The sequence below is a fragment of the Seriola lalandi genome, unplaced genomic scaffold (genome assembly GCF_002814215.2).
Source record: "Seriola lalandi dorsalis isolate HSWRI2012SDOR001 ecotype SW California unplaced genomic scaffold, Sedor1 jcf7180002054297, whole genome shotgun sequence".
NCBI lineage: Eukaryota > Metazoa > Chordata > Actinopteri > Carangiformes > Carangidae > Seriola > Seriola lalandi.
In genome coordinates, this window is record NW_019524850.1 from 154,052 (window position 1) to 181,790 (window position 27,739).

General features: G+C 39.7%; 1 protein-coding gene across 5 annotated transcripts; it reads left to right on the plus strand.

Moving 5' to 3' along the window:
- On the plus strand, window positions 1-27,739 carry mitfb (melanocyte inducing transcription factor b). Of its 5 annotated transcripts, none has more exons than XM_023406224.2 (10): window positions 1-95; window positions 13,590-13,830; window positions 22,192-22,407; window positions 22,523-22,618; window positions 23,374-23,491; window positions 23,826-23,918; window positions 24,031-24,087; window positions 24,284-24,359; window positions 25,812-25,959; window positions 26,547-27,739. In XM_023406224.2, exons 1-10 carry the CDS (start codon window positions 73-75, stop codon window positions 26,940-26,942), a joined length of 1,464 nt encoding a protein of 487 aa, XP_023261992.1. In that variant the 5' UTR covers window positions 1-72; the 3' UTR covers window positions 26,943-27,739. The 5 variants fall into 5 exon arrangements, with proteins under 5 accessions (XP_023261992.1, XP_023261988.1, XP_023261987.1 ...); XM_023406220.2 differs by lacking the exon at window positions 1-95 and adding an exon at window positions 997-1,203 and having other exon boundaries at window positions 24,034-24,087; XM_023406219.2 differs by lacking the exon at window positions 1-95 and adding an exon at window positions 1,061-1,203.

Genomic DNA, 27,739 nt, shown 5'->3' on the forward strand with positions numbered 1-27,739 from the left:
GGGCTGCAGGAGGAGACGAGCAGCTAACGAGTCAGCTTAGTTTGTCTGCACAGGAAACTGAGGGAAACAGACATGAGGGTCGACAGAGTCTCCAGGTTAGTTATAATTTGGGTGCAATGTCTGATTGAACCGCTGAGACAATGAGACAACTGCAGGGTTTAGGTTATAAATTACTAACAATGCAACGACTGCTGCTCAGGTAGGATTTTGACATTGATTTTTTGTCGGTGTTGTTGTTGTGGTTGTTGTTGTTGTTGTTGTTGTTGTTGTTGTTCAAAAGTTGACCTGAGTCGCTGAGTAGATGCAGTGTTCAAACGACCTGACAGACGATTAAGTAAAATCCTTCACAGAGCTGCATGTATGGAAATCCTGTTTATTGTTGAGCATGAAATCAGTAGTAGCTGATTCATACTTCCAGCTTATGACGGCTTCTCTGTGTCGCTTTACCTGCACTAAGCTTTGGGAGTTTAAGCTTCATTACAATGATTAACCATTAATGTATTTTGTCCTCTCATGCAATAATAATTGAGTTTTCCCAAGCTGAAAGAGTTTGTGTCAGAGGCTGAGTTTTTGTTTGTGAAAAAGCTCAGGAATATTCACATAATATAATATAAATATATAGTAGCCTATATTGTTGTGGTATTGAGGTGTAATGTGAGGTCACTGTCTCTTATAGGATAATGAAGAGGTTAAGACTCCAGGTCACAAATTAGCAGCCATGTTGAAAACTCATCTCTTTCCTAAGAATGAATTGTAACGATTATTAAATATTATTGAAGGAAACGAAACTTTTTGACGCTGAAGTTTCACTGCGCAAATAAAGACCGTGTAAAATCCCCTTCGGATGCCGCAGCCAATGAAAACCATGCTGACATTGACAGCCGAGGTGCATGTCGGTAGCTGCAGTTCTTGCGTCGCCTGCAGCCCGTTCGCCGCTCTGTGCTCGCTGCTGTGGCGGACTACAGGGCTCTGGGTCCTGGACAGAGGCGGTTTTGCGTTGACAGCGGTTGGTACTGAGCGAAGTACGGCGGCACAAATATCGTCTGTGTGTGTGTGTTTTTCTGCGGTTTAACGTTTCCAAAAGTTGATATCTGCAAGTATGCAGTCCGAATCGGGAATTGTTCCCGACTTCGAGGTTGGCGAGGAGTTTCAAGAGGAGCCGAAAACGTATTACGAATTGAAGAGTACACCCTTGAAAAACAGGTCAGTTGTGTGGCTGTGGACAGTTATTTCCCACGCTGGAGCGGTTTTTGTGTTCAGGTGATAATTAGGCTGCAGACCCTTTTCAGTGTTGGCCGGGCTCCGTGCATGTGTGAGGCTCCTCCTGTGTGATGTTAACTGGAGCTGGACCCGACGCTGAGCTCTGGAGTGGGGATTCAACTGGTCTCTCATTCCTTATGGTTATCCCGCTGGCATGAAGTTATGCAACACTTGGGTGTTGTCTTGTCAACATCAACTCCAAATATTAGCTCGTAGAGGAGCAGACAGGTCAGAGTCTGATGAGATGCTGCTCAGCCTCACTTATAGTGATGGTTGACGTGCTGTTCAAGAAAATGGATGGGTTGTTTTTTTGGGGTTTTTTTTTGGATTTTCCTAAAACTCTCAATAGAAATATATTTTATAGACGATTTTAACAATAACTGTTTTGATTTGGCAAATGATATTGTGTTAGTATTAAGTTAAAATAAGTCTACAGGTTAAATGATACAGATGCAGATGGCAGGATATTCACTGGCTGAAAGTTATGTAGGCGACACATATACAACAAATCAGCACCTGGAAAGAACTCTAAGTAACAGACCCTGTAAATGATATCAGGATTTTGCAAACCAAAGCGATATGCTGAATATAGTTGTTGGAGAAAGTGCTCTTAAATCCTAACAAAGCAAAAACGTTTTCATAGAATAAATGAACAACAACAGGTACTAGTTCCTCTGGCGTCTCAAACACAAACACTCTGCACCACTGACTGATTAGAAAGCTGTTTTCAACTTTGGCAAATTGAGGCCTCTCTAAACAATCAACATTGAGCTGTGTCAGGTCTATGTGGTCTGATTTGACCTTTCACCCCCTTTTTTTCTGGAGGTGTTGCACAGTGAGTGTGTTGTCTGATATGTCTGTTTGTGTATGGTGTCAAATTCAGACGATAGATCTTATAATCCGTTTGTCTAGTTTAGTCATAAGTTCAACATTTTGGGAAAAGACCAACACCACTGACACATCTGTATGCAAAAATAGGAAGCTCCACTCAGCAGATGGTTGGTGTGATTTATTTTGTGATCGATGATGAGTGATTTTAATACATAATGAGACACTTTTTTTAGCTGTGATTCGTCAGAGAAGTTGTGAAACTCACCACTCGGCCTGTGTGATGATGATGATGATGATGATGATGATGATGATGATGATGATGATGATGATGACAACGACGATGACGGCAGTACACCTATCAGCAGAATGCTGTCTGATTTTCTGTACGTTGTGTCCACACGGCTCTGTTATGCTGTTTGGAGATAGTAATAGCTCGCCTCATTGTCAGGGTGAGACACACTGAGGACAGTACACCACTGTGTGCAGACAGAGCTCTTATTGCAGATGTTTGCCACTTATTTGTTCCCCCTCTGGTTCTTTTGACATGTTGTTGCAGATTTGTATTTTATCTCCTTTTCTCTAAATTCAGGCCAAAACACAAGATCAGGAAGAAAACTGTCATCTCAGACGGCCCCAACCCTTAACCCAGTTCTGCATTTTTTAAACTAATTTCTTCAATTTCTTCATTAGTGAAATGCCATTACACTGTTACTTATACACGGGCTGAATCTGAGCTGTGTTGTGTTGTGTTTTGTTGTGTTGTTGCTGGCTGAGCAGGAATCAGTGGCAGTAAAACTGAAGTGCCAGCATTGTTCCTGGAGAATCACAGAATATTTAACTTATTTAATGTTATTTCCTTTGGAATATGTGAAGCTGTCTGAGCAGTTGTTTTGATTGAAGTTAACCCACTTCCTCTTCCCATCACATGAGGATGACCCAGCATAATAATAGTCACAATGACTGCGTTGTGAGACATTGTTGCGCAAAATGCTTATAATTAGTCGGATTGATTATTGACTTGTGTGATGTCTTGTCATGGCTGGCCCCCGCTGTTTCTAAATTTGAAATGTGAAGTGTGACAAAATGTCATCTTAGCTTTCGCAGATCTATTTGTTTTCTTGCTGTCTCCATATCAGCTTGACAGCGCACTCAGGCTGCTGCAGACGATGTGCCAGACTTTTTGTGCCTAATATAGATGTGAGACAGGCGGTGAAACTGGTCTTCTATGCAGTGTAAATAAGCTGTATAAATATAGCAGTGGATGTGTTATATCTGAAACTGAGAGTTGGGGGATCTTTTTTTTTTTTTTGCAGGCGAACTTGGCATATAAATCAACTATAAATATTTATGCTGTAAATCTTATGCTTTCTAGTGCGCGAGTTAACGTTTGACAAAAGCAGAGGATTGTTCAAAATTTCCATATAAATCCAGGTAGCTTCTCAAAGTGTGACTTTTTACTTTGCTCAGTATAACTCTTGTCTTTCTACAGTAAGTTTTTCATTTAACTTAAACCAAACTTTTCATGTATAATAGTGTTTAATGCCATATATGAATACAAAGACCCGTGCAAGAGCTTTGCCTAAATAACACACGGTTTAAAATGAACAAAATTATGATTTAAGTCAGGAAATATTTGATCCAAGAATAAACAGGAATAAGATTGTGATCAAAAATGTGATGCCAGGTTTCAATACTTGGCAGTTTGTGAAACTGTATAAAACACTTGAATCAATCTGCTCCCACTGCCTGTGCTTTACTTTGATCTATTAAAGTATCTTCATAAAGGAACATTAATTGTCATTAAAAAACACAGATTAAATGATCATTTAAGTGATGTACTTTTTCTAGTCTGATGAGCCTATAAACATTTTTATCATCTCCTCTTTTCTCTCACCTGGACTATGGTGCTGGACAGTGAGAGAAACGTGGGATTTTATTAAGAAAATCAACCTGAAAGTAAAAAGTTAAAATAGGATTTTGAACCCGCTCCACCCCTTCCCCGGTAGAAATTGCACTTTTGCATATTGCAATATGGCTGTCACAGTATCAGGCTTATCCCTTATCAGAATATCAGACATATTACAATATCAAATACATGGTTATTATTAACGCCTTGTAAAGTCAAAGCACACTGCCTGCGTAAGTGCGCTGAGTCAGAGGTTGACGATTATGAAAGCTGGTGTTGGGAGCAGCCTGTTCCCATGGGTAGTCCCAGACAGAGATGCCTGAGAGGCCGAACAGTTTCATCCATGATCTAAGACGGACCGAGGGCCAAATGACACGGACAGGTGTTGGCGGCTGCAGTAAAATATGGTTAGAACGACTTGTCCTGCAGTCATGATCACTTTGCTGTATCTTAATCTCTTCTGTTGCTTCTTGAAGCACATGTCTGATCTACATTTCACCCCTGGAAAATCCTCCTAAACTTTGGATTTTTGTTCTGCTCCATGAGTTTTAATGTTAAAGATCCGTGATCTCTGTCACCTTCTATTGGTGACCAGTAGGAACTGCAAAACATTGCAAACATCACTTCAGCAGGTCGCATCCCCAGACCTTACAGCGTGGCCTGTCGTCCACACAAGTAATTAACACGGAAACAGTAGTTTCATAATATGGCAAAACATTGCACGGCAGTAAGTAACTTATTATGCTCTGAAATTATTTCATTATTGATTAGGCTGCAGAATGATTGCAGAATGATTTCTTGATTAATCTTTGGTTTGGTCTTTGGTGAAAAATTACAAGAAAAATATCCCAGAGCTCAATGTCTTCAAACTGCTTGTTTTGACAGACCAGAACCCAAAGACCCTCCAGCTGCTTTTACACGAGACAAAAAAAAAACAGCAAATCCTCACAATCGGGAAGCTAGACCCTATGATCTAAGCAGCTAATCGACTAATCATTTCAGCCCTAGAATACTGTGACTACAATGTGTGAATACATTGACCTTTGCTTACTGTGTGAAGCAAGAGCTTACACCTCCTCTCCTGAAAAATAAAGGTATTAGTCATGAGCATCTTCAGATCAGGTCATTTTTGCTGAAGGTCAAGAAAAGTTCTTTTCTTTGATTTGCTCTTTGTGTGTAAAATGAGGATTAGTTATGTTTTTAAGCTATGAATGTTTACTTTTTACAGTGCAACAATGCGCTGGTTGTCTGTTATTATCACCTTCAAAGAAAATCGGGAATATAGTTTTGGGAAAAGCTGCTTTGTTGTGTTCGTACATCCTCATTTACACAAACTTGGAAACCTCATGGACTCACTCAACCTGCTGTAGGGGAGTGTATGAAATCCCCCTCCCCTCTCGGTGTCCTTGGACGTTCTGTTTTCTCCGTGTTTCAGCACAGAGGGAGCAGGAGCAAGAGCAGGCCGTCCTGCTGAAAACAAGTGGAGGGAATTATGAAGGGTACAGAAACCTAATTATAGAAATAAGACCCGGCAAGTTCAAGTTATCCCAACCAGACTTGGCTTCCTGGAAACACCATGCAAAGAACCTGATTATCTCTTTGGATGCTTTAACAGCTTACCCTGTTTTGTTTTGCTCTGGAGTCTGAAGCTATGAATGTCTCCAGCAGCAGTGTTATTCTGCAGGGGAAATGAGTTTACAACATTTAGAGTTTGTACCAATTTTACATCAATTTGACAGTTGTTTATGCAAAGGTTATGGTGAGTTCTTATTGGAGAACATAGTAAAAGTTTGCTAGAGACAAGCAGCATTGTTAGGGACTGTAGATCTGAGTGGCAATGATTAGTTTACCAGAGGAGCAGGTTTGCCAGTTACTTTCCTAAGCGGATGGGAATAAATAAAATTTGCAATTTCTCAAATAGATTTTTGTTGGACTTTATATATGGACTTGTATATGTCCATATCTGTTTTTATACTGATGAATATGCCAATTATTTTCTAGATTAATTGTTTAAAATGTCAGAAATTGTTGTTGTCTGATTACAATTTTCTAAAGCTCAGTGTCTTGTTTTGTCCCACAAAGGGTCAAAAACCCAAAGATCTTCAGTTTATTATTGCTGAAGACAAAGTATTCAGTTGATATCAGATGTTATGTTTTCTGTGGTTTATATTGTGACATCACGCAGTGTCGGTTTTGTTTGTTAACTGTCGTTTATAACCTGCTGCTGTGTGCAGAAGTTCTGTATTTAACTAGTCCTCCATATGTAAACACAAGAGTTTCAACTTGCAGTTGTTTACATGGTTTAACTATTTACTTAGTTGTAGTTGTTTGTACAATTTGCTCCTCACTGCCTCTCTCTTTTCAGAACAATGTTTTTAAACTGCATCCTCTGTGTGCAGAACATTCATAATTGATGCTCAAGACTTGACACTTGTGTACAGATGCTTCACAATATCACTGACTTGCTTGCTAGTAACTGACACTGGGGGATGATGCCAGCTGCAGCGCACTGTGGGGGGGTGATCAGCAGGGGAGACCGAGGGGATCAATGTACTGTCATGTAGGGTCATAATCACTGAGCTGTATTCCAGCAGGGAGGTCGTGCAGTGTGCCAGTGCGGCCTGATCTGCTCTGTGAGTACAACACCTGCATTCTGGTAGAGAGAAACAAAAGCAGACAGGATCATCACAGGCGGCTGGTTTTGCAGGGCGGTGTTTTAGCAGCGCAGTTTCTCAGCTGCCTGTTAACATGAGATCTCACTAGCCTGTCCTCTCTCACCATTCTTGCACTTCACTCCCTTTATAGTTACAAGATCACAGCTAAGTGAAGGTGCATTGGACTAAGAGAGGAAAGATCTCCCTCTGGTGGGAGAATGGCTTTTAATGACTTTATTTAAAGACTGAAAGATTTAAATGATGTTTTGTGTAAGGTCTCTTGGGTATGATTTTACATCTGAGATATGAAATTAATCTCAGGACACATGACACATATTAGTGTGTCACAGTAAATGTTACACTTGTGTAAGATAAGTGTGTTACGTGTGCTGCTGTCGGAGTGTGTGTTCATTCTGATTTGAAGAGACTTTGCTCAGAGGTTGAAGAATTTTCTCAGCTTGCAGAAAAGCTTGTTATCCTTGAATTGCAGTTTGAACATTATAATGAGCAGAACATGAAAATCATATCTGCCCAGCGTAAAAATCAAATTTTTGGTTTCTCAGATAAGATGAAAGACGGTTTCCATGTTTCTCTACTCCATAAAGAGCCCCTCCAGGTCTGCTTTTAATGCTCTCCAAAGTTACGTTTCCTCATAAAAAAAAAATCCAGAATCTATGATCCATGTAAGTTGTTACATTTTACAAATTATTGCAAAATTTGAACTGGTGGACACAAGATGTCTTGTCTCTTAACTGAAAAGTTCATTCTCAGGTTTCTACATGACATTTGTGTAAGTAGAATATTGGATTATAATTGGGTTCCAAACCGGTTGTAATGTAATAAAATTATCTCATACAATATATACACATCTTAAACTCAGGTTTGAGGTGAACAGAGAGGAACTTTTTCCCTTCAGGGGATGAAAGTGGAAACTCTGCACAGTGCAGGTCAAACGTGCAAATAAACCGTTTAAAAACTCAGTGTATTATCTGAAAAATGCATCGTCATAAAACTGAAAACAAGCTGCTTTCCTTAATGCACGACATTATGGAGATCTGTGGTTTTCACAGGACAGCGACTAAAACTTGGTTGCAAAGCCGTCCACTCAACAGTGGCGACACATGTCTCGAAGTGAAACAGTATCTGTGTGGTTTTAAAGCGGCGTGTTGATGGACAGTGTGTTTCCAGTGGGCGCCAGCCCTCTCCTCTGCTCTGCTCTGGACGGGGCTGGTCCTCTGCCTGGGACTCTGTGTGGCGATTGGAGATTCCAGGCCGGGCCCTGGAGCCTCCCCCCTCTGACACACTTTCAGTGCTGCACCACCAGCATGACTTTCACTGCTCTCCAAGGGCGGGTGGTGCACCTTCAGGAAAAAACAAACAAATATGGAGGCTGTAGGAGTGCAAGTGTACAGACCCTGCTCCTTTGATTGTCTGTGAGTATGGCGCCTCAGCATCTGTGATATTGTTGGCATGCATTAAGGCGTACTTTTGGAATGTGTATGCGTGTGTAAAACACTACAAGTTACACATGAAGGACAGTGTGCACAGAGCTGTGTGTGGGGAAGTATATACTACCATAGCTTTAGCAAGTTTCTCCTCGTGCAGTGTGTTTGCGTTGAGTAGTTTTGGCAATAACTGGTTAATGATCAAAATCACAGTTTGTAGGCATAGAGTTGATTGCAAGTGGTAATTGATTAACTTAAGTACATAAGAGGTTTAAAAATCTTATGATACTTTGACAAATAGCACTCACCTTTTTTATACAATAGTTGATTTGTAGCAGAAAAGTTGTTTGTACAAAGTCAAATTAATTGTCTTCTATTAGTTTTTAGATGAGGTTGTTATTTTACCATCGTTGCCCATTAGGCAGAGCTATTCGTGGTCACTAAAGGGTCATCAGGTCTGCAAGGTCTGAGAGGCAGCCCTCTACCATCCACCATCTCCAGTCAATTACCAGCAGGGATACTGGTGGTACTAGAATATTTTTCTTTAACAGCTCAGTGGTTTGACTGCGATCAGACCTGAGTCGCTCCACTGAACTCTGTTACTTACCTTTTCTTCTCTCTGGATGCAAAGCTACTTCATTCTCCTGTTCAGTCGCTGTCTGTCTGTCTGTCAGTCAGTCATTAAGACCTGCATCAAAGACTCAGCTCTGACTAATGGAGTATGATGGAGTAGTGTAGTGAGCAGATCCAGAGGAATCATGAGTTGGGTGGGTGGGGCTCTTCAAGACTGTGCAGCCATTGTTTTTTCTGAGATACACACAAACAAGAGAGGAGGTGCGCACACGCGCGCGCACACACACGCATGCACACACACACACACACACACACACACACACACACACACACACAAGTGACAAAGTTAAAAAGGACAAAAGAGCTTTTTATGTGTTTCAGTGGTTTGTTTGGCAAAAAGCCACAGAACAATTCAAGAGAAGAAACAAAGAGAGAGGTTGAGCTTTGCTTTGTAGAGCAGTTTCTGGTCATTCATGCACACACACAAACACACACACACACACGCACACACACACACACACACACACACACACACACACACACACACACATATACACACACACACATATACACACAAGTCAATCTGATATTCAGGAATGTATTAAAGAAAATCATGAGGTGCTACAACTCTCAGTAGATCTCAGCTATAAACCATTCACCACTGTTTGGAAACACATGGGGGGCTAATATCCTGTAATTATTCAAGTGTAATTAAACCTTTTGATGGGGGTCAATATTACACATTTTAGATTTATTTTAAAATTTTGTCTGCGTTTCAAGTAAAGCCAGACAGATACACAGATTTGGCCAGTTTTAGGGATACCAATGACAATATTGGCTCATCACAGATGTATTGTTAGTGTTGTATATGTTGGCTGATGAATAATGGCATAAGAAATGTCAGTATAGAAATTTTCAACAAAGTTTGAGGTAGTTTAGAAACAGTGTCTTCTCCTAATGCTATATGTTCAGGCGTGAAAAGCACAGTCTGAACACGGTTGGCCTGGCTTTACAAAGCGTGACTTCCAATGTTGCTTTTCTTGGTCCCGACTGAAATATCTCAACAAATATTGGATGGATCCCAATGAGATTGTGTACAGATATTCATGGTGCCCAGAGGACAAAGCCTATGCTGACTTTGATGATCCCCCGACTTTTCCTTTAGTGCCACTATGAGGTTGAGGTCTTTGATTTTATTAGTAAAAGCTCTTGACAGCTATTGGATTGATTACCATGGATTGCGCCCAGGGGATGAATCCTAATAGCTTTGACTTTTCATCTGGCAGATGAACCAGTGGGACAAATTTTTTTTTATTTGTGCTTTGGTTCATTCATCAAAACTAATGACACTCCCCTTGTATGTACTTCCTGTGTAATAGTAATTAGCAAATGTTAGCACGCTAACACGCAGAACTGGATGGTGAATATGGTAAGCATTATAATTGCGATAATTGTTAGCATTGTCATTGTGACATTAGCATTTAACATAGAGCTATGGTGTGTACAGCCTCACAGAGCTGCTAACATAGCTGTAGACTGTTAGAGTGTTGTTTTTGCATTTCCCTAAGTTCTTCTGTAATTTCTTCTCAAAAAGTCAACACACTGTCTGAGATTTTATGTGGATTTGGCTTTACATGATGGAGTGCTATTTGACATAATAACAGAGTTATTACACTCACTCATCTTTGCGGAAGTGTCCTTTAAAAACACACTCGTTGTTCCAATGGAGCTGTGCAGGTCTCTTGAGTCTCTTGAGCCGGAGACAGAAACTGGTGGATCCTCTCTTATTCCTGGAAGTGCTGCTACACCTTCAGGTTGTTGTTGTGTTTGAGGTGACAACAAATGTGTTTTTCGCTCCGATTGCCTGGAAGGGTGTGAAGATGTTTTGATCAGAAGAGTCATTGCCAAAACTATTAACGTTGATGGTGTAAAGCTGAGGGGAGAGCAGATGTAAAGCTGTGAAAGGAGCTGCTGTACAGAGATATTTATAAGCTGAAGAATACGTGCAGCCGTGGTTTTTAATTAGAGTCAATAATAACTAGAAAAAAAACATCTGTAACTGTTAGCAACAACTGATAGATGTGTTTTTAAAAACATTGTTTACATAAAATAATCATTTGCGTGACTGAGTGTGGGGGAAAGAAAAGTGTCGACTTTAATATCTGTGGACGAAGGAAACGTATTTTTGAGTTTTTGCTGCACTTTCATTCACCTCTGTAAAAGTAAACATCCTGAAGTGCAAACACAGGACTGACGCAGGGCGGGGAGGCTGTTAGTGGCGGCTGCTGCTTAAAGCTGCCCTGTGGAGTTTTTTTATGTAAACAAACAGAAGTTATGTTTATATGCAATGTTTCTAACCAAAACACGTTGTATAGGTTTCTTCTTTTTAATATTTCAGATGCATTGTTTACATCCACGTTTACTTGGTATAGCAGTTGGCACCTTGCTGTGTTTGTCGGTGCATTACTGCCACCAACTGTCAATCAGTGGAACAGCATGAAACCAAAGTCAGGATGTGAATCGCTGTGTCGTGCACATTCGTGCATGATACAAACAAAACGTGGACGCACTCATAAAAACAATTTCAAAATAATACATATTATTGCATATGTGTGAGTGTCACTTCAATGTTGCAGCTGGTAAACATGGGGCTAAACTACTTTATATACAGTCGGGTAGCACTGGCATAACTAGTGACAAGGCATTTGATATGTAATAATGTATCATCACTTATTTTGTATAATCTGGATCTGTAAAGTATCTGCAGCTGTCAGATAAATATAGTCTAGTAAAATACAGCGTGTGTGTACAATGTGGTAGAGTAGAGATATGAAGTAGCTTAAAATGGAAATACTCAAGTAAAGTACAAGTACCCCAAAGCTTGGGTATATCTACTCAATTACTTTCCACCACAGAGTGGACGACTGTGTGAGTGTGTGTGTTATAGGGTGGCATCAAAAGACAAGGTGAAGCAATCAGTACAATAGGCAACTGTTCTCATTGTGTGTAAGTGTGGATTTCTCCAGCATATTGTACAACACTTACATTTGACATTAAGAGGCACTATTTAAAAAGTAGAGATCATAAAGCTGAGCAGCATCAGTGTTAACTAACGATTATGCTCATTATCAATGAATCTGTTGACTATTCTCTCGATCAGTCACTTAAAGTTGTAAAAAAAAAATTCACATCGCAACTTCCCACAACACAGACGACAGTTTCAGATTGACCAACAGCACAAACCCAAAAATATGACGTTTACTATCAAAGAAGTTAATATTTGCTTTTGAGAATTCAGAACCAGTGGCATTTTTGCTTGAATGATTCATTCATTATTCATTTAAAAAAAAATGTTTTAACCTTAAAATGGATTAATCACCCACTTGTTTCAGCTCTAGTTTAATGAAAATTTTACGGTAATTTTGCCTGCAGTTCTAGTTCTTATTTTTGTAACTGGCGAAAAGAAAGGGAAATGAAACTGCCCTTGTCTTGAAACTCAAACCCTCAAACAGTGAAGTAGATTATAAGAAAGAAGAAAAATCAAAGGATTCAGTTCTGGCAGTGGAAATGAAAAATTAAAACAAGCTGTTTTAGCATTAGATCCAGTGACTTTTGGTTGAAATATCTGGGATGAAAGGAAACACAATCGCCCAAAGTCACACAGACAAAGGAATTATGCATATGAACACTAAACCTGATTCTGTGTATTGGGTGAAGTACAAAGGAACTTGAACAAAAAAATGCTGTTGGATTGAAAGCAAACTGCTGCAGTACTTTCAGAGAACAAGCTACAGTCTTTGTTCGGCTGTAACACAGTTATCAAATATACTTACTAATGAATTTATCCAGGATCAGGAATCAGCGATTTTGCTTCAGCATTGTCTTCAGAAATTAATAGAACTGTTTATATTAATCTTGAAAAATAAGTCTAGTGTGCTCTCTTATTTGACTGTAGATAATGTGATTATATATGTCATTTAGGTAATTTAATAGATGTTATTGTATAATATAGCATGATTTTGTTTTTGTGCAGGGTTCAGTGGGCGGGGTGTCAGACAATGAGATTATATGCAGTGCTGGGGGGGGGAATTATGGTATGTTGAGGGCTCAACACCCACTGAATACGCTGTAGACCGAAGCTGTGTTTGACTCCGCTGGCTAATTAGTGCGATTACTGCACAGCTGGATTGGCCAGACGTTTTACTGAGTTTTATCAAAAGGATCACTCACTCGATGAAGGCTTCATCCCGACAACTTCTGCTTCAGCAGAGTCTCTCTATTTTAGGACTGCAGGACTCTGTCTGGGGAGAAGCCGTCTAAATTTAAGAGAGTGGGAAAACTGAAGCAACCTTTTGTTAAAAATGTTCCTCTTTCTGTTGAGTGCAGCAGCTGCTATTTTGCTCTCTTGTAAGTCCACTGTTCAAAGCATAATGACATTTCATTTACCATCAGAAAATGCACGACGAAGCCAGATGGAAGCTTAAAAATGACTGAAATGATTAAAAGACGGTCACATTTTTTTCAAACTACAATCATTTAATGTGTTTTCGATCAGCTAATCAATCAATCGACCAGTCATTGCAGCTCTACAGTTAAGATTTTCATTTTGATCTCTGCTCCTTCAGTCATCCTCTCAGCCAGTTTCCTTTCATCATGTTAACCTTTTATTCCATCTGCCTTCCCTCCATCTTCCTCTACCTTTTCTTCTAATCGTTCTCTTCACTTGTCTCTTTTGCTTGACCTCTCTTTCCTCGTCTGACCTCTCCCTACCCTCTCTCTGTTATCAGTCTCTTTCTTTTTGCCTCTCCTCACCTCACCTTTTCCAGTCCCCCTCACCTCCTTTCACTTTCCCTCTCTTCCTTGACATCCCCACCCTGGCCATCTCTGCTCATTCATCTGGCATCTTTCTCCTCTCGGCAGCAGCCCATCGGACCAGCACGGCTCCTCCAAGCCCCCGCTGAGCTCCTCGGCCATGACATCACGCATCCTGCTGCGGCAACAGCTGATGCGGGAGCAGCTTCAGGAGCAGGAGCGGCGGGAGCAGCAGAGACAACAGGCCTCCCAGTACCCGCAAACCACAGCGGCCCAAACCCCAGCCATCAATGTCAGCGTGCCTGTCAGTTTGCCGCCTGCTGCACAGGTACCGATGGAGGTGCTGAAGGTAAGCAACAGTGCTGCTGGTTTAGTGATGGCAAGAGAAGAAGAGGGAATGTGGCAGCATGTATGGTTGTCAGAATTATTGCAGTGTATGTATAAAGTTTCCACCTCTGAAATTAGAAGTTGCATGTGTCATTGCTGCAGTCTGAGCGGTCCAGGCGCGGCTGTATTTATAGAGTTTATTGACTCGTGTGTAGACAGTCAGGCAATCGTGGTTTTACTATGAGTGTGTAAAAAAACACAGGAGTGAGTGAAGTGTGTTAAAATGCGTATATGGGGATTATCTTTCCTGAGAGAATTCCTCTTTAATGCATGCTGTGCTTCCAGCCATTTGGATTTAGCCATCTTTAATCCTATTTGCTCAGCTACATTCACATCTTTTCATAGCTTTGATTCCCTGGCAGTCCAAGGGACAGGAGACTGTTAAGATTTTCTGTAGGAGTAGAGACCGTTGTGTTTGAGCGTGCATTTTAACAAGGCACCTTGGTGAGTTTTCCTGTTTGTCTTCTGCATGTGTTTTCAGAAAGCTTGTTTTGAAATGGCAGTTTATGAAATGGCAATAGAAATGCATTGAGCTGCGTTGTGTGGCACCAAACTTCCTTATCTGCGATTGAGAATTTCTGTGTTATTGCTATTTTGTGTTTTTTTCTGGTGCATTTTCCTCCGATTCTGATTTTACAGTATAAAAAAACTCAAAGTACAAAGATTTTAAGTTTTTTTTTTTAAGTTGTTCCTGACTAAACACTTGAGTGAGTCGCTCTTAGTTCAGTTTTGTGAAGCATTTTTCTGGAAAATGCAGCTTTTTCATGATTGTGAAGCTGATGCACGTATGTACGTGGAGTTTGTCATGAGGACACATGCTTATCCAGATATGCCTGCGTGCATCTATTTACAGTTTTGTGTGTTTGAGATTTTTTAACAGAGACACCAAGTAATCTTTTTGCTCTGTCAGTGATCTGTTTTTTCAGTTTCTTTGGAAACACTGCGATCATAGATGCAAGTCTTTTGCAAAAAATATTTTAAAAATATATATATATATATATATATATATATATATGTGTGTGAACTTCAGGGAATCTTTTTACAAATATATAATTGCATTTGTGCACTTGTGTTTCTAAGATCATAATATTTACCAAAGAAATGTGAATTTTTTACAACATTAAATAGGTTCTCATCACTTCATATTGTTCTCTGTGGAGGCAATAAAAAGTAATGTTATCTCAAATGCGACTGTAATAAAATGTTGTATTTAGAATGATATTATAGCTTCTACACAGGCTGTGTGGACTACAGTTCTTGAGCAGTTGTTCAGAGAATCAGAGAATACATCAGAGTTTTAATTGTATAACTTTAAAGTACTGATACACTGTGAGTGTATTGGGTAATCTTTGTTGAACTAAATCCATCCACAACACATTCAGAGATTTCATGGTTACTTGCTCAGCCGCACTTTCATCACCCTGGATGTGTGTGGCATGGGCCAGCAGTGAAGGACACATACAGTATATCCATTGAAAACATTGCCCTCTTCATGCAGCATAAACATTACTTATACTCTCCATAATCTGCTGCTCTTTGAGAGGTTTAGGACGCCCCCACCCTGAACCCTCGCCCTGTATACAATACATCAAGTTAGAGTAATTTCTCTGCTTTGTCGAGAGCTTACAGACATTCTTCATTGACTGAAGTCCTCCAATGAAAAGGCCGTTCCAGCTTGGCGCTGTTGAGCTGGGTTAACCTGCTCCCCTGTCTGTGGGTAGATTAGCAGAGTCCACACAAAGCTCAGGGGTACCAGGCAGAGCTGCTGGACCTCAAAAAGTGCAAACATTAAGCTCAGATGAGTTTATCTAAAGACTGATTGGACCCTTAATTAACCAAGTGACCTCTGACCTTCTGGGGAATAAGTAGAGGATCAGTTTAGGGATCAAGACAAAGGCGAGCACAGCCTTGCCACACACCGAACGCTAATTCAGTGAAGAATGCTCATAATTAGCCCCCACTGCTTTCATTCCATGGCATATTTAAAAAAAAAAAAAATGCTGCTTTGAAATTTATGTAGGATAACTTCCTAAAAGGGTTAAAAAATGATTTCTAGTTTTTTTTTTTTTCCTCAGAGGAATTATGGGTCCATGAAAAGAACAAAGTGCTCTTCAACCTTGTACAAAATGTACGTTTCTTTTGGATTATAGAGTCCGTGTAGCTCGTGACAGGTACGCATCAGAAAGTATATAAAGATGCCACACAGATATTTCATTTCATTTTGGATTTGTTCATTAATTCAACAAGACAGTTAACTTGTAGTCTTTAATCTCAAGCACAAGATTATACCATAAATTTGGTGTAAAGTTTTGTGTAAAAATGATTTAATTAGCACTGTGCAATATTAGCCAGTGTTGACATTTCTGTCAGCACAGGCTATAATTGCTCAATAATTTTAAGAATTTGTTTTCTGAGTACTGTGAGTGTAGAAAACTGCAAACCACACTGCCAAAGCCCGTTTTCTAAGGATTTATGCAAATTTTAAGAAAACATTTCCCATTTAAAGACTCAAGGTTTGTATTACGTTGGTAATTTGCCAAGCTTTTGCATAACAGCATGACAATTTGCCAGAGGTGGAGAAGACCACACGTTGCTCTGATGTAGCTGCTCACATTAGCATCACAGTTGTTGTCTGCGAGCTCCACAGTGCACGTTAACAGCTTAACTGTGAGACAAAGTAGCCCATTCTTCTAGTCTGCGTAGCAAATGGGGGCATTCTTGTTAATGCATCCTGGTAGGACCATCATGGAATGCCCAAAGCATACAAGTCAAAAAAAATACAAATCAGCGTTTGTCATTCTGCTCTCACTCTGCATCCTTCCACAGTACAGCAGGGCGCTTTGTGTGTGTTTCTGCTGAGTGTTTCTGACTCTTCAGGGGTTATGGTGCTGAGGCCCTCTGGGCTGTTGATGGCTAAAAAGGAGCTGATAAACAACAAGATGTCTTGTTTGCTGTGGTTGCAGATGCTGTGAGCTAGCCGTTGATGTCACATTTCCAAACAGTGTATTTTGGAAAGAGTACATTAAGTGAAGTTGAGCAAAGTAAAGTTCAGGCCCTGGCTGCTGGCTCTGTGATCTCTCTGTAACCCCATTTCTCTGCTCGCTGGCTTTTCCACAAGCTGACCAATCCAGTTTGTGTTGATGTATCCACTTGGTAAATACACTGGGGAAAAACAGCCTTTTTCTCACTCCTCGGGACTCTTTACAAACAGATAACTTTTTCACCCTCGGACCAGTTCATCGTAAATCAAGCCACAGTATTTATTGACAAGGCCAGGATGTTCCAGTCTGAGGTCTGTGGCCCTCAGGGGGCTCCAATGAACTCAGACCAGTGAGACCATCTAATTATGTGTAATAATTTAGGTAATCCCTGAGGACAGAAACAAGATGGAAAAAGCACTTATGCTCATTTTAATGTCAAGACAAAACTAACTGATTTCAGACGGCTAAAAAAGGTCTGATATTTACGATTTTTTTTTACAATTTTAGGGCTGTGACTAATGGTTATTTATATTTTCACAATTGATTGATATAGTCTTTATTTTCTCAATTAAATAATGGATTGTTGGGTCCATAGAAAATTACCACGAATGTAACTGACAAGAGGTGATGTATTCAGATTGCTTGCTTTGCTCGAAAAAAGCAGCAAATCTACACATTTGAAAAGCTGGAACCAGGATTTCTGCTTTAAAAATGACTCTAACAGTTAATCATTTACCTAAATAGTTGCTGATTATTTTGTGTTGATCAGTGAAGCCATGAATCAACTAATGATTTCAGCTCAAAGCAAAATGTCTGAATGTTTGAGGAAATAATAGAGAAAATGATTCAGGACTTAACATCTGTGTTTACTGTAATACTTTAGGGTAACATCGTTGTATCTTTTAATGGGGCACCTTCAACTTCGACTTGTCTCGTGCACTAACTGCCTTCACTGACCTCTTTGTTTCTATTCTTAGTGTAGGAGCAAGAGAGACAGTTGTATGGGGCTCTTACAGTTAATCCTTTGTACAGTTTCTTCAAGTTTCTTTGTTTCTATTTATAGACGATGGCAGCTATCACTTCTGTGGATGTGTGAATTTACAATAGACAAGCACAGACAGAAAACACGGAGCCACTGGGTCTTTGTGTCGGTGCATAAGAGAAACATTAAAGTACATGTCTGCATATTGCAGTTGTTTCCAACCTTGGTGTCTGGGACCACGCAAAGGGTCACAAGATGAATCTGAGAGGTCGTGAGACGATTAACAGGATTGGAAATCAGAAAAAAAAAAACACGTTTCTGCTCTAGAAATTCATTATTTGCCTTTTTTGTTGTAAAATAGAAATATTTTAATAATGCTGGGGTTGTACTAGTTACCACCTGTACACATGCAACCTGGGATAAGTAGTCACTAGCAGATTTGTGGTTTCTTGGGAAGCACTTGTATGGAATCAGTGGTGGAAGAAGTACTCTGGTCTTTAACTTAAATAAAAGTATTAACACCACAATGTAAAAAAATCTCCATTATAAGTAAAGGTTTAATATCCCTTTTTTAAGTAAAAGCGCAAACGTATTATCAGCAAAAGTATTATCAGCAAAAGTAAAAGTACTTGTTGGCCGCTGTGACTGATTTATTATCATACAGTATATGACATTATTAGATAGTTGCTGCTGATACATTAGTGTATATGTAGTATTTTACTGTTATAACTGGTCAATGCTGAGTTAGTTACTACATGTAGGTAGTTTAGTCCAATGGTGCCCAACCAAGGGGTCGGGACCTCCAAAAGGTCACCAGATAAATCTGGGTAGTCGTGAGATGATTAATGGGAGAGGAAAGAAAAAAACAACACAAAGTCTGATTCTTGAATCTGTTTTCATGTCTTAGAAGATTTTTCTATTTTTTATGAAATATTGGACAGTTTTACCCCTTTAGGTCTTATTTTAATACCTGAGGAGGTTAAAGGGGAAATGACTTTTTGATGGAGCAGCTAACAGCTCACAAATATCAGTGATGTATTTCTTTTTGTCAAGGGATCACAACTGGTTTCATGCATTTCATTCATCATATGTTGTTGTGTTATTTAATGTAAAATCTTATCTGGAAAGTAAACAGTAACTATAGCTGAGAGATAAATGCAGTGGAGTAAAAAGTACAATGTTTGTCTGTTAAATATATAAAGTGACAGAAAAACGACTTAGCAAGCAAGTAAGCACAGTACTTTCAGTAAATTCGCTTGGTTACTTTCTACTACTGCATTCCACATGCGCTTGCTAGCACAGAAATGAATGAAGAGCATATTTTCAGCAGTAGAAATATTCTGATATCCACTTATTGCCGCCCATGTCTTCATCCTGTATCTGTAGCTGTTTGTGTAGTTTGTATTTTCAGAGCCTGGGAGCTGCCGAGCCGACTCATTTCTGGCTTTCACAGAGTTGACCTGTATTTGTTTATAGCATGATATGATTAATATTAATAATTCTTCTTTTAACACCTAGGTAACAGTAAGGCGGGACATTAGATTAACCTCAAAGCAGTTGAGTAAAGAAGCAGAAATTTGTGCATTGATGAATAAAAAAGCTTACAGGAATGAAAGGAATAAAATAGCCAGGGAGCTGATTATGTTACTATACTACACTCTACTCCACTGTACCAACTGAACTTCTCTGCACGCTGTTTGCAGCAGTAAACCTGACCCTCAGAGATTCAGAGCAGGATGAATAACTGAAGTTGCTAAAGCAGCACTGGTTACTGTTTTTCCTCCAAACCAGCTGCTATAAAATGATGATTGTTCCACTAAAGAGAAGGACAGCGCGCTCAGTAATCCTCCAGGTCTGTGGGAACGATTGAACTATTGCAGGGACAGGATTTTTCTTATTGATGTTTTCCCATAAGCGAATGTTATTTTCCATGTTATGACAAAAACTAACTATGAATTAAAGGTGTCACGGTTAAAAAACAGCAGAGGAGTTGGTTGTATGTGATTGCAACACTGTCAAAGTAAAGACTAAAGAATTCTATTAGTAACCAACATAAAATGAACGTCTTTCTTTTGCACTTTTGCCCTAAGCAGTGTATGAGATAATCAGTAATTGATGTGCTGTAAATCGTACACATTGATGTGCTGTAAATCGTAGATTTACAGCCCAAGGTGGTGTCAGTCATACCTGCAGGATACACTCTATGTTAATGTACCTCACAGGAGTGCAGAACAATGATATCGTAACAGAGCATGAAAAAGCCTTTGTTGTGTTGAAAAGTGGAAAAGATTTGACAGTCACAGCAGTTAGGTACACCTTCACAATCTCATGCAGATCAATATAACAGCTCGTTGTATTGGATTGCATTAGACTATACAGGTGTATTTAATAGTACTGAGTGTATATTGCCTAAGCAGGAATACTCCTAAGTGCTAAACAAGGTCACTGGCGCACAGTTTAGTGTCCTCTCCAAAGAAAACATGCAAACCAGTTTAAATGCAAAATTAAAATATTCCATTGCATGATTACAAACTTCCAATGTGTGGATTTGTCAGATTATATGATCATCACTGCACATAATATTAAATATTGAGAAATAATGTTTAGCAGTCAGAGCAGTTTTTCCTTTTTCTTATTCTCCATGTGTCGTGAAATTTAAGTTACTGTTGAAGTCGGTTCATTTTTCAAATATCTGTTCAATTATCATATAATTCCAGCTGTGGGGTGTAGTCTGCAGACTGAAGCAGTATTCACAGCGGCAGAGGAAATGTCAGAGGTAGCTAAGAGTTCATCTAGAGCCTGTGACCTCCTCAGTTCCGTTAATGAACCTAAATCCTCTGGTGTTAAGCAGAACAAATACATCAGTTAAAAAACACGACGTAGCCGAGGCTGTTATTCATTGGTTTTGAGATGCAGTATGCCTGTTGTTGCCGATTAAACATGTCATTTTGAGACCCGAGGAGCGGTGAGCTTCAGACAAACAAGGATGTAACAGACTTTATTCTTTGTGCTGTAAAGAGCCGAGAACACATGCCAAGTATCCACAGGGTTAAAAAAAGTGGATGAGGCTAAGTAACAGCCCCGGGGCAAGTTTCAGTAAAAGAGGTGGCCTTTCAAAACAAAGGCAGTAACTGTAAGAACAGCATCTTGACATCAAGTGATACACCATAAAGGAATAAATTCAGATTTTACATAAAACAACACAAATTTGAAAAGGCTCATTGTGTTGTACTGAGATTCCTTGACATGCATAACTAATTACTTTTCTTGCCTTTTAAAAGATGAGCTGAATGTGTCCTCATGCTAACAAGCTTAGTCCTCTGGTGCAACCAAGAAGGAAGCAGCTACAGCACTTTTCAGTGTAGATAGAAGTTAAACACAGAAGTAGAAGTTTTTTTTTCCTTTTTGTTTTTTAAATTGGGATCAGATCAGTTTACTGGGAATGATGTTTGAGATGCTTGGATATCATCCTTATGAGGTATGTTTAAAATAATCTTATCAGTTTTAGAGAAAACATATCTTACATGTAATTCTACTAAATTTACTGTCTCCTGTGACATCGCTGAGACATGTATTATGTATCTACGTTTAGTGATCAACCATCTATAGTATCTTCATTTTACGAATCACAGAATGCTTTCATCAAAAACTTCAGGCGAAACATGGGAAGGTTTAAAAATATACTCTCCACACGTGAACTGGAGCACAGCAGCTCTGCCTCCATTTAAAACCTTGACAAACACTGTCTCTGAAGTTTGTTTATGTGCTTGCAGTAGCTTTTCTGGATCATTAATGCTGCGTGGGGGATTAATGATCCACAGAAATCAAATCTATCCAGAACCGGGGGAGCGCAGAGACGGGTGTGCATGTAATTTTTGTTGCTGATAATATGTGGACTGAGTGCAGAAAAGCAGAAAGTAGTCGAGCTGAAGAGGAATATGTAGAGAATGTTTACTTCTGACGCTCTTTAAGATAACAACTCTTGACAGCGTCTCAAAAGAAAAATGCATAATTCATCATAGGGTTTGAAATCTGTGTCAAGTTTATTTTATTATTATAGTCTGTGCTGTGAAATATCAGGAACTGGCACAACTTTGAGGTATATTTAGAGCTGTTTTAATCTACCAAAAGATGACTTTGTAAAAGCACATGTCCAAAAAAATAAAATGCGACAAGAATGATGATTTGAAAGGGCCTTTCTCTTCTCCGTTTCATTTATATAGTCAGTATGACCATATGATTTATTTCTAAACAAGCAGCATTTTCTCACCATCAACACATCCATTAAACTCTGTATCTTTCCTGGCACTAAAGCAAATCTTTGTATTTTCTACACATTCTCCTCTCCTCCGATCACTAGGTCCAGACTCACCTGGAGAACCCAACCAAATACCACATCCAGCGCTCCCAGCAGCAGCAGGTGAAACAATACCTGGGGAAGCTTGGCTCTCAGGCGTTGAGCTTGCCCTGCCCCAACCAGTCCTCTGACCACGGGGGCATGCCGCCAGGGCCGGGCAACAGTGCCCCCAACAGCCCTATGGCCTTACTGACCCTGAACTCTAACTGCGAGAAAGAGGTGACTGGTTTAATTCAGACTCATCTCACGGTGACACAAGGAGCACACACCTTTTTGTGATCATTTAATTTTACTTACCCGTATGTCTGTCGGCCCTCATGTCTTCTTGATTTAGATGGATGATGTCATTGATGACATTATTAGTCTGGAGTCCAGTTACAGTGATGATATCCTTGGCCTGATGGACCCGGGACTTCAGATGGCTAACACGGTATGTGTGCACTGCGGTGAGCCTGCATGCAAACCACACACTAAAAAAGGTCACCACATGAGGGCTTTTGATGTGGTGCATTGTGGGGTAAAAACCATAAAAACAAATTCTATGGTACTTGGGAATAAACAAAATCTCAACCTTGTGATTTAGCCCTAGTAAGCTAAGTATCTACAGTTATGTGAATGTTAAAACTAGCTCCTTTGTGCTGCCAGGAAGAGCAACGATCTTTAGCTGTTTGCCCAAATTTGAAGAAGTAGTAATAACATTTTGTCTTCCTCAGCTTCTCAACAGCGACTCGAGGAAATAACTACACCCAACCAAGAAATAAACCAGCACATAGGCCTCCTCTTTGCACGTTTTTTGTACAGATTAAACAGTTAAGAAATATCATGTTAATTAGTGAGCTTTAGAAGTGCCAAAACACAGATGCTGTTACCTTTTGTTCAGAGTCAGGCTAGCTGTTTCCCTCTGTTTCTAGTCTTTGTGCTAAGCTTAGCTATAGGTACACATTTACCGGACATATATAATAGTAGCATCTCATTTAACTCTCTGCAAAAAAGGACACTATTCCTTAAATGATGAACCTCACACTCATCCGCATAATAAAACACCTGTTAAACTTTCTCACCGTGTAAAAGGCCTGCTCCATGTCTCCACCCTTCCCATCATGCTCGTCCTGTGATGCTGATTAGCATCTATACAGGGAAGTTGGGTGCAATCCGTGTTTTATGTCTTTTGCTGTGTCCCCTCAGATCCCTGTGCCTGCGAACCTCATGGACATGTATGGTAATCAGGGTTTGTCCCAGCAAGGTCTGCCCATCAGCAACTCCTGCCCTGCCAACCTGTCGAACATCAAAAGGGAATACTCTGGTAAGCACCGCAATCCGTCATAGCAAGAGACATACAAATGCTTTAAATGCCCGGCTCCTGTCATCAAAATATATTTAGCAAACATTTACAGATCCATGTGCTGTGAAAATTTACTCTAACATCAATTCAGCTTTTCTATTGCACAGAAACCATGAAAACTATAACAATAAATGCAAAGTTCTACTCTCCAGGCCTTTGTGCAGCCCATAATGTAGCATGAATCCAGTTCTTATAATCCTTCTCCCTGTGGGGATGTTGACTGTATATGACTGACATGTTTTAATATCTACTCTGTACATTTGTGGTTTTGAAAACCTCATCATTTATCACGTAGTTTCACAATCCCCGGCCATCATGCATATGCTGGATAAGTCTGGATCCTGTGGCAAATTTGACAACTATCAAAGGCCTGAAGGGTTCCCTGTGGGTACGTCTGGTTAATTAGCTTCAAAATGTAGACGTTTAACTGCTGCACATTTTTTTTTTTATACTTGCACTGCACTGTTCATTTCATTGGTTAATCAAAATGTGTTTTCCAGAAGCTGAGGTAAGAGCTATGGCGAAGGAAAGACAGAAGAAGGATAACCATAATTTGAGTGAGTTTAAATTGCATTTTAATTGCTCTTAATTGTATACCGTACATATCTCCATCAATGGGAATGTTTGAAAATACTTGATGATTGTCATGGTGCTATTTACTTGTTGCAAAATAAAAAATCATCAAAACAAATTTCCAAATAGTGTTTCATCAGATAATCATGGATTTGTTTCTCCTTTGTTTTTGTTCTGTAGTTGAGAGAAGACGACGGTTCAACATCAACGATCGAATCAAGGAATTGGGAACTTTAATTCCAAAATCCAATGACCCGTAAGTTACCTATTTTAGTGCTTTATTTCTTATTGAAGACAAATTTGAAAACCATAATTACTGAGATTTTGTGACAACAAAACTTTTTTTTAAAAGGAAAAGTCAGGAAAAAATGCGAATACAAATTATTGGAAAAATAAGTGGAAAAAATATAGATGTGTAATTAACCCTCTGCCTACCATAAACAGCCGTCATACGCCAGTGGCCTGTTTAATAAAATGCCCATACTGTGTGCACGCTGAGAGAGTTACTGGTGGCTGTAATTTCTGTGAAAAGATCCCATCCTAATGCAATAAAAATGGAGGAAAAGTTCAGCTGAAACCAATATGAGCCTTCAGTAGTCTGAGTTAGACAAATCAAGCCAGTATCTTCCAAAGTTTTAGTACAATATCCCCTCTTTGTGTTACCATCCCTCTACGGCGGCTTATCAAGGAAACACTGTCTGGGGAAACACACAGAGGGAAATGTTGCACCAAAGAGACTGTAACATCTGAAGTTAACCACTTGATTTGTGTAACTCACTGTTGAATCTTCATATTAGCTTCAGCTGAACTTTATAATGTATTTCTGTGGATTTTGTCCCCCAACTATTAAGTTACACAGATTTGTCAGTTTTACATCATTTAAGTAAATGTTGAATCAATCACAAAATGGTTAAACAGATAAACTCTGATACACTCAAAGTTTAAATGTTGTATATACAAGTAAATTTCACTCAAACTGACTGATTGATTATGAATATATCAATTGTATTTACTGTATGTGACTACTGATATTTTAAGGTTAAAAAAAGCTCACTCTTTCCCGGCCCTTAGACCTTACCAGCAGCCCCTTTTGTTGTGTCTGTCCACCCATGGTTGTTTTGCTAAACCCCAGCTGGGTGCTCCACCCACACTCACACCTACATACACACAAACTCAGAGGGCTGCCTTTCACAAACAGCCCTGTCTTAAAGCCTTAAAAGTTAAAATTATACAACTAACAGGTGTGTTTAGTTTCGATTTTCAGTACCAGGATTGAATCATTACTTTAAATTTAAATTTGTGAATGCAATAAAAAACCTAAGTCTTTAAACCTAAGTTTTCAACCAGCACCATAACACCTTTCAGCAATTGTGGAGACATTGGATCTAAAAGAGCGATTCATCCCAGTACGGATTGATTTTACCCCTTCAAAATGTCCATCACAACCATCAATTCTTCTGAGAGCTCAGGGTCATCCTTATGACTGCTTGTGACCTCTGCATGCATGCACTTTTTTTTTTGCAACATTCAGTTCGGTAAAGAATTCCTTATCTCTTCTCTTGTTTTTAACTGGACAGACTTCAATGGCAGTAATGGAAAACCTATAATCATATTTTCCTGATTGGAGAGTGCATAATGTCTGACTTCAAAACTGTGACGTCTAAGAGACTATAAGATGTAAGAATAATGGCTCCTCTGTGATCGTCAGGGACATGCGCTGGAACAAAGGCACCATCCTGAAGGCATCAGTGGACTACATCAGGAAGCTGCAGCGGGAGCAGCAGAGGGCAAAGGAGCTGGAGAATCGTCAGAAGAAGCTCGAGCATGCCAACCGACATCTGATGTTGAGGATACAGGTAAACATGCTTTGATGAAGCCAAGTGATTTATTATCATAAAATAAAATTACAAGGAAAACTACATGTGCTGTGTGTCCGGAGGGTAAAAAGAAGGGAGTGCCTCTGCTAACATCAGAAAGAATGATTATACTTCTCTGAAATATATCAAGCTTCAGGGAAAAAATAGCAGAGGCACTAATTCACACAACAATGCATTTAATGAGGAAGCTGGCTGTTTAGACCGTGCCGTTGTAACTAATTCATAACAAGGATCAATGGGACTCAGCTCAGCAGACATTGATTGATTGGTCACATTGAGCATTTGTTTTGCAACCATTAATTAGAGCAGCATGTTGTGGAAAAAAGAGAAGCTCCTGAGTTTTTTACAAGTGCAAAGTTGAGGCAAAATGCTCACAAACCCTGGATTAGTATGCTATAATTTAATCATTGGAAAGAGATTCTTGAGCAGCTACAGAGCCAGTGAAACAGTACAGTTATCTGAAACTCGAGTCATCCTGATACAAGAACAGAGGCTTGTGATAGACTTTATGACAGCGAGTTAACTTTTCACTGAATGACCCGTCCGTCTATCTGCCGGGTTTATAGGAGTTAGAGATGCAGGCCCGGGCTCACGGGCTGGCCATCGCATCCTCAGCGCTCTGCTCTGCTGAACTCGGGGCCCGGACCATCAAGCAGGAGCCAGCCCTGGAGGACTGTCACCAGGACCTGTACACGTTCCACCCCCATCACCAACACCACCCCGCCTGCACTCCCGAACCACCCAGCACCCTGGAGCTAAACGAAGGCCACTCTAACTTCCCCGATGGCCACTACAGCGTCCACAGCAAGCCAAGCTCCAAACTGAACGACATCCTCATGGAAGACACCTTATCACCGGTGAGAGGGGGGGACCCTTTGCTCTCGTCCGTCTCCCCAGACACCTCAAAGGACAGCAGCCGCAAGAGCAGTGTAAGCATGGATGAGAATGAGCAGGGCTGTTAGCACCCCCTACTGGAAGACACCTCACCTGCATCTTCAACCCCTTCATCCTGCTGCACGTGTTCCTGTCAGTAGCTAACTCACTCTCAGCTGCTGGAGAGGCTTTCTCCTCTTTGTCATTTGTTTATGTTTTTATTTTTGTCTCCCCCACCCGTGTTTACATGTATTGATTCTTTTCCATTCATGTTTTTTTTTTCTTTTCTTCGTTTTCTGTGATATCTTTGTCTTTTCAAGCCCTCAACCTTGATTTCAAGGACTGATTTTAAAGTATGTTTGCTTTAATCAATACTTTGATGACAATGAGTTACAAAAATAGAAGTTTTTATATTTAAAAAAAAAAAAAGCATTTATCTTTGGATAGAGGCTAGATTATGTTTATTTCTATTGATTCCAAAGAATCTAGGGAAATTATAAATCATGGTCAGAAATGTAGATATTTTGTGGTGAGATGAACACTGCTTTTTAAATCACTAGCAATAATAGAAGAAAAAAAATCTATTTATTACAATAGTGCTTTACACTCCTTGTGTCTTAGATTGAACTTGAATGTGCCAATGCCTTATTAAGATGTGTATACATCGATGTTGTATTGCTATGCACATGTTTTGGCTGTTAGCTGAGTCTTTGTCAGTCTTCCAGTTGAAATTTCTTCCTTGACAAATATTAATCATTTGTAGATTTGATCTTATTTATGTATCTATGTAAACAGGACTTTATGTACACATTCCCCTTAAAAATTAATTTATAACAGGGCTTTTTAAAAGATCCTGAGATAATAAATAAAAGCACATTAAAAGCAA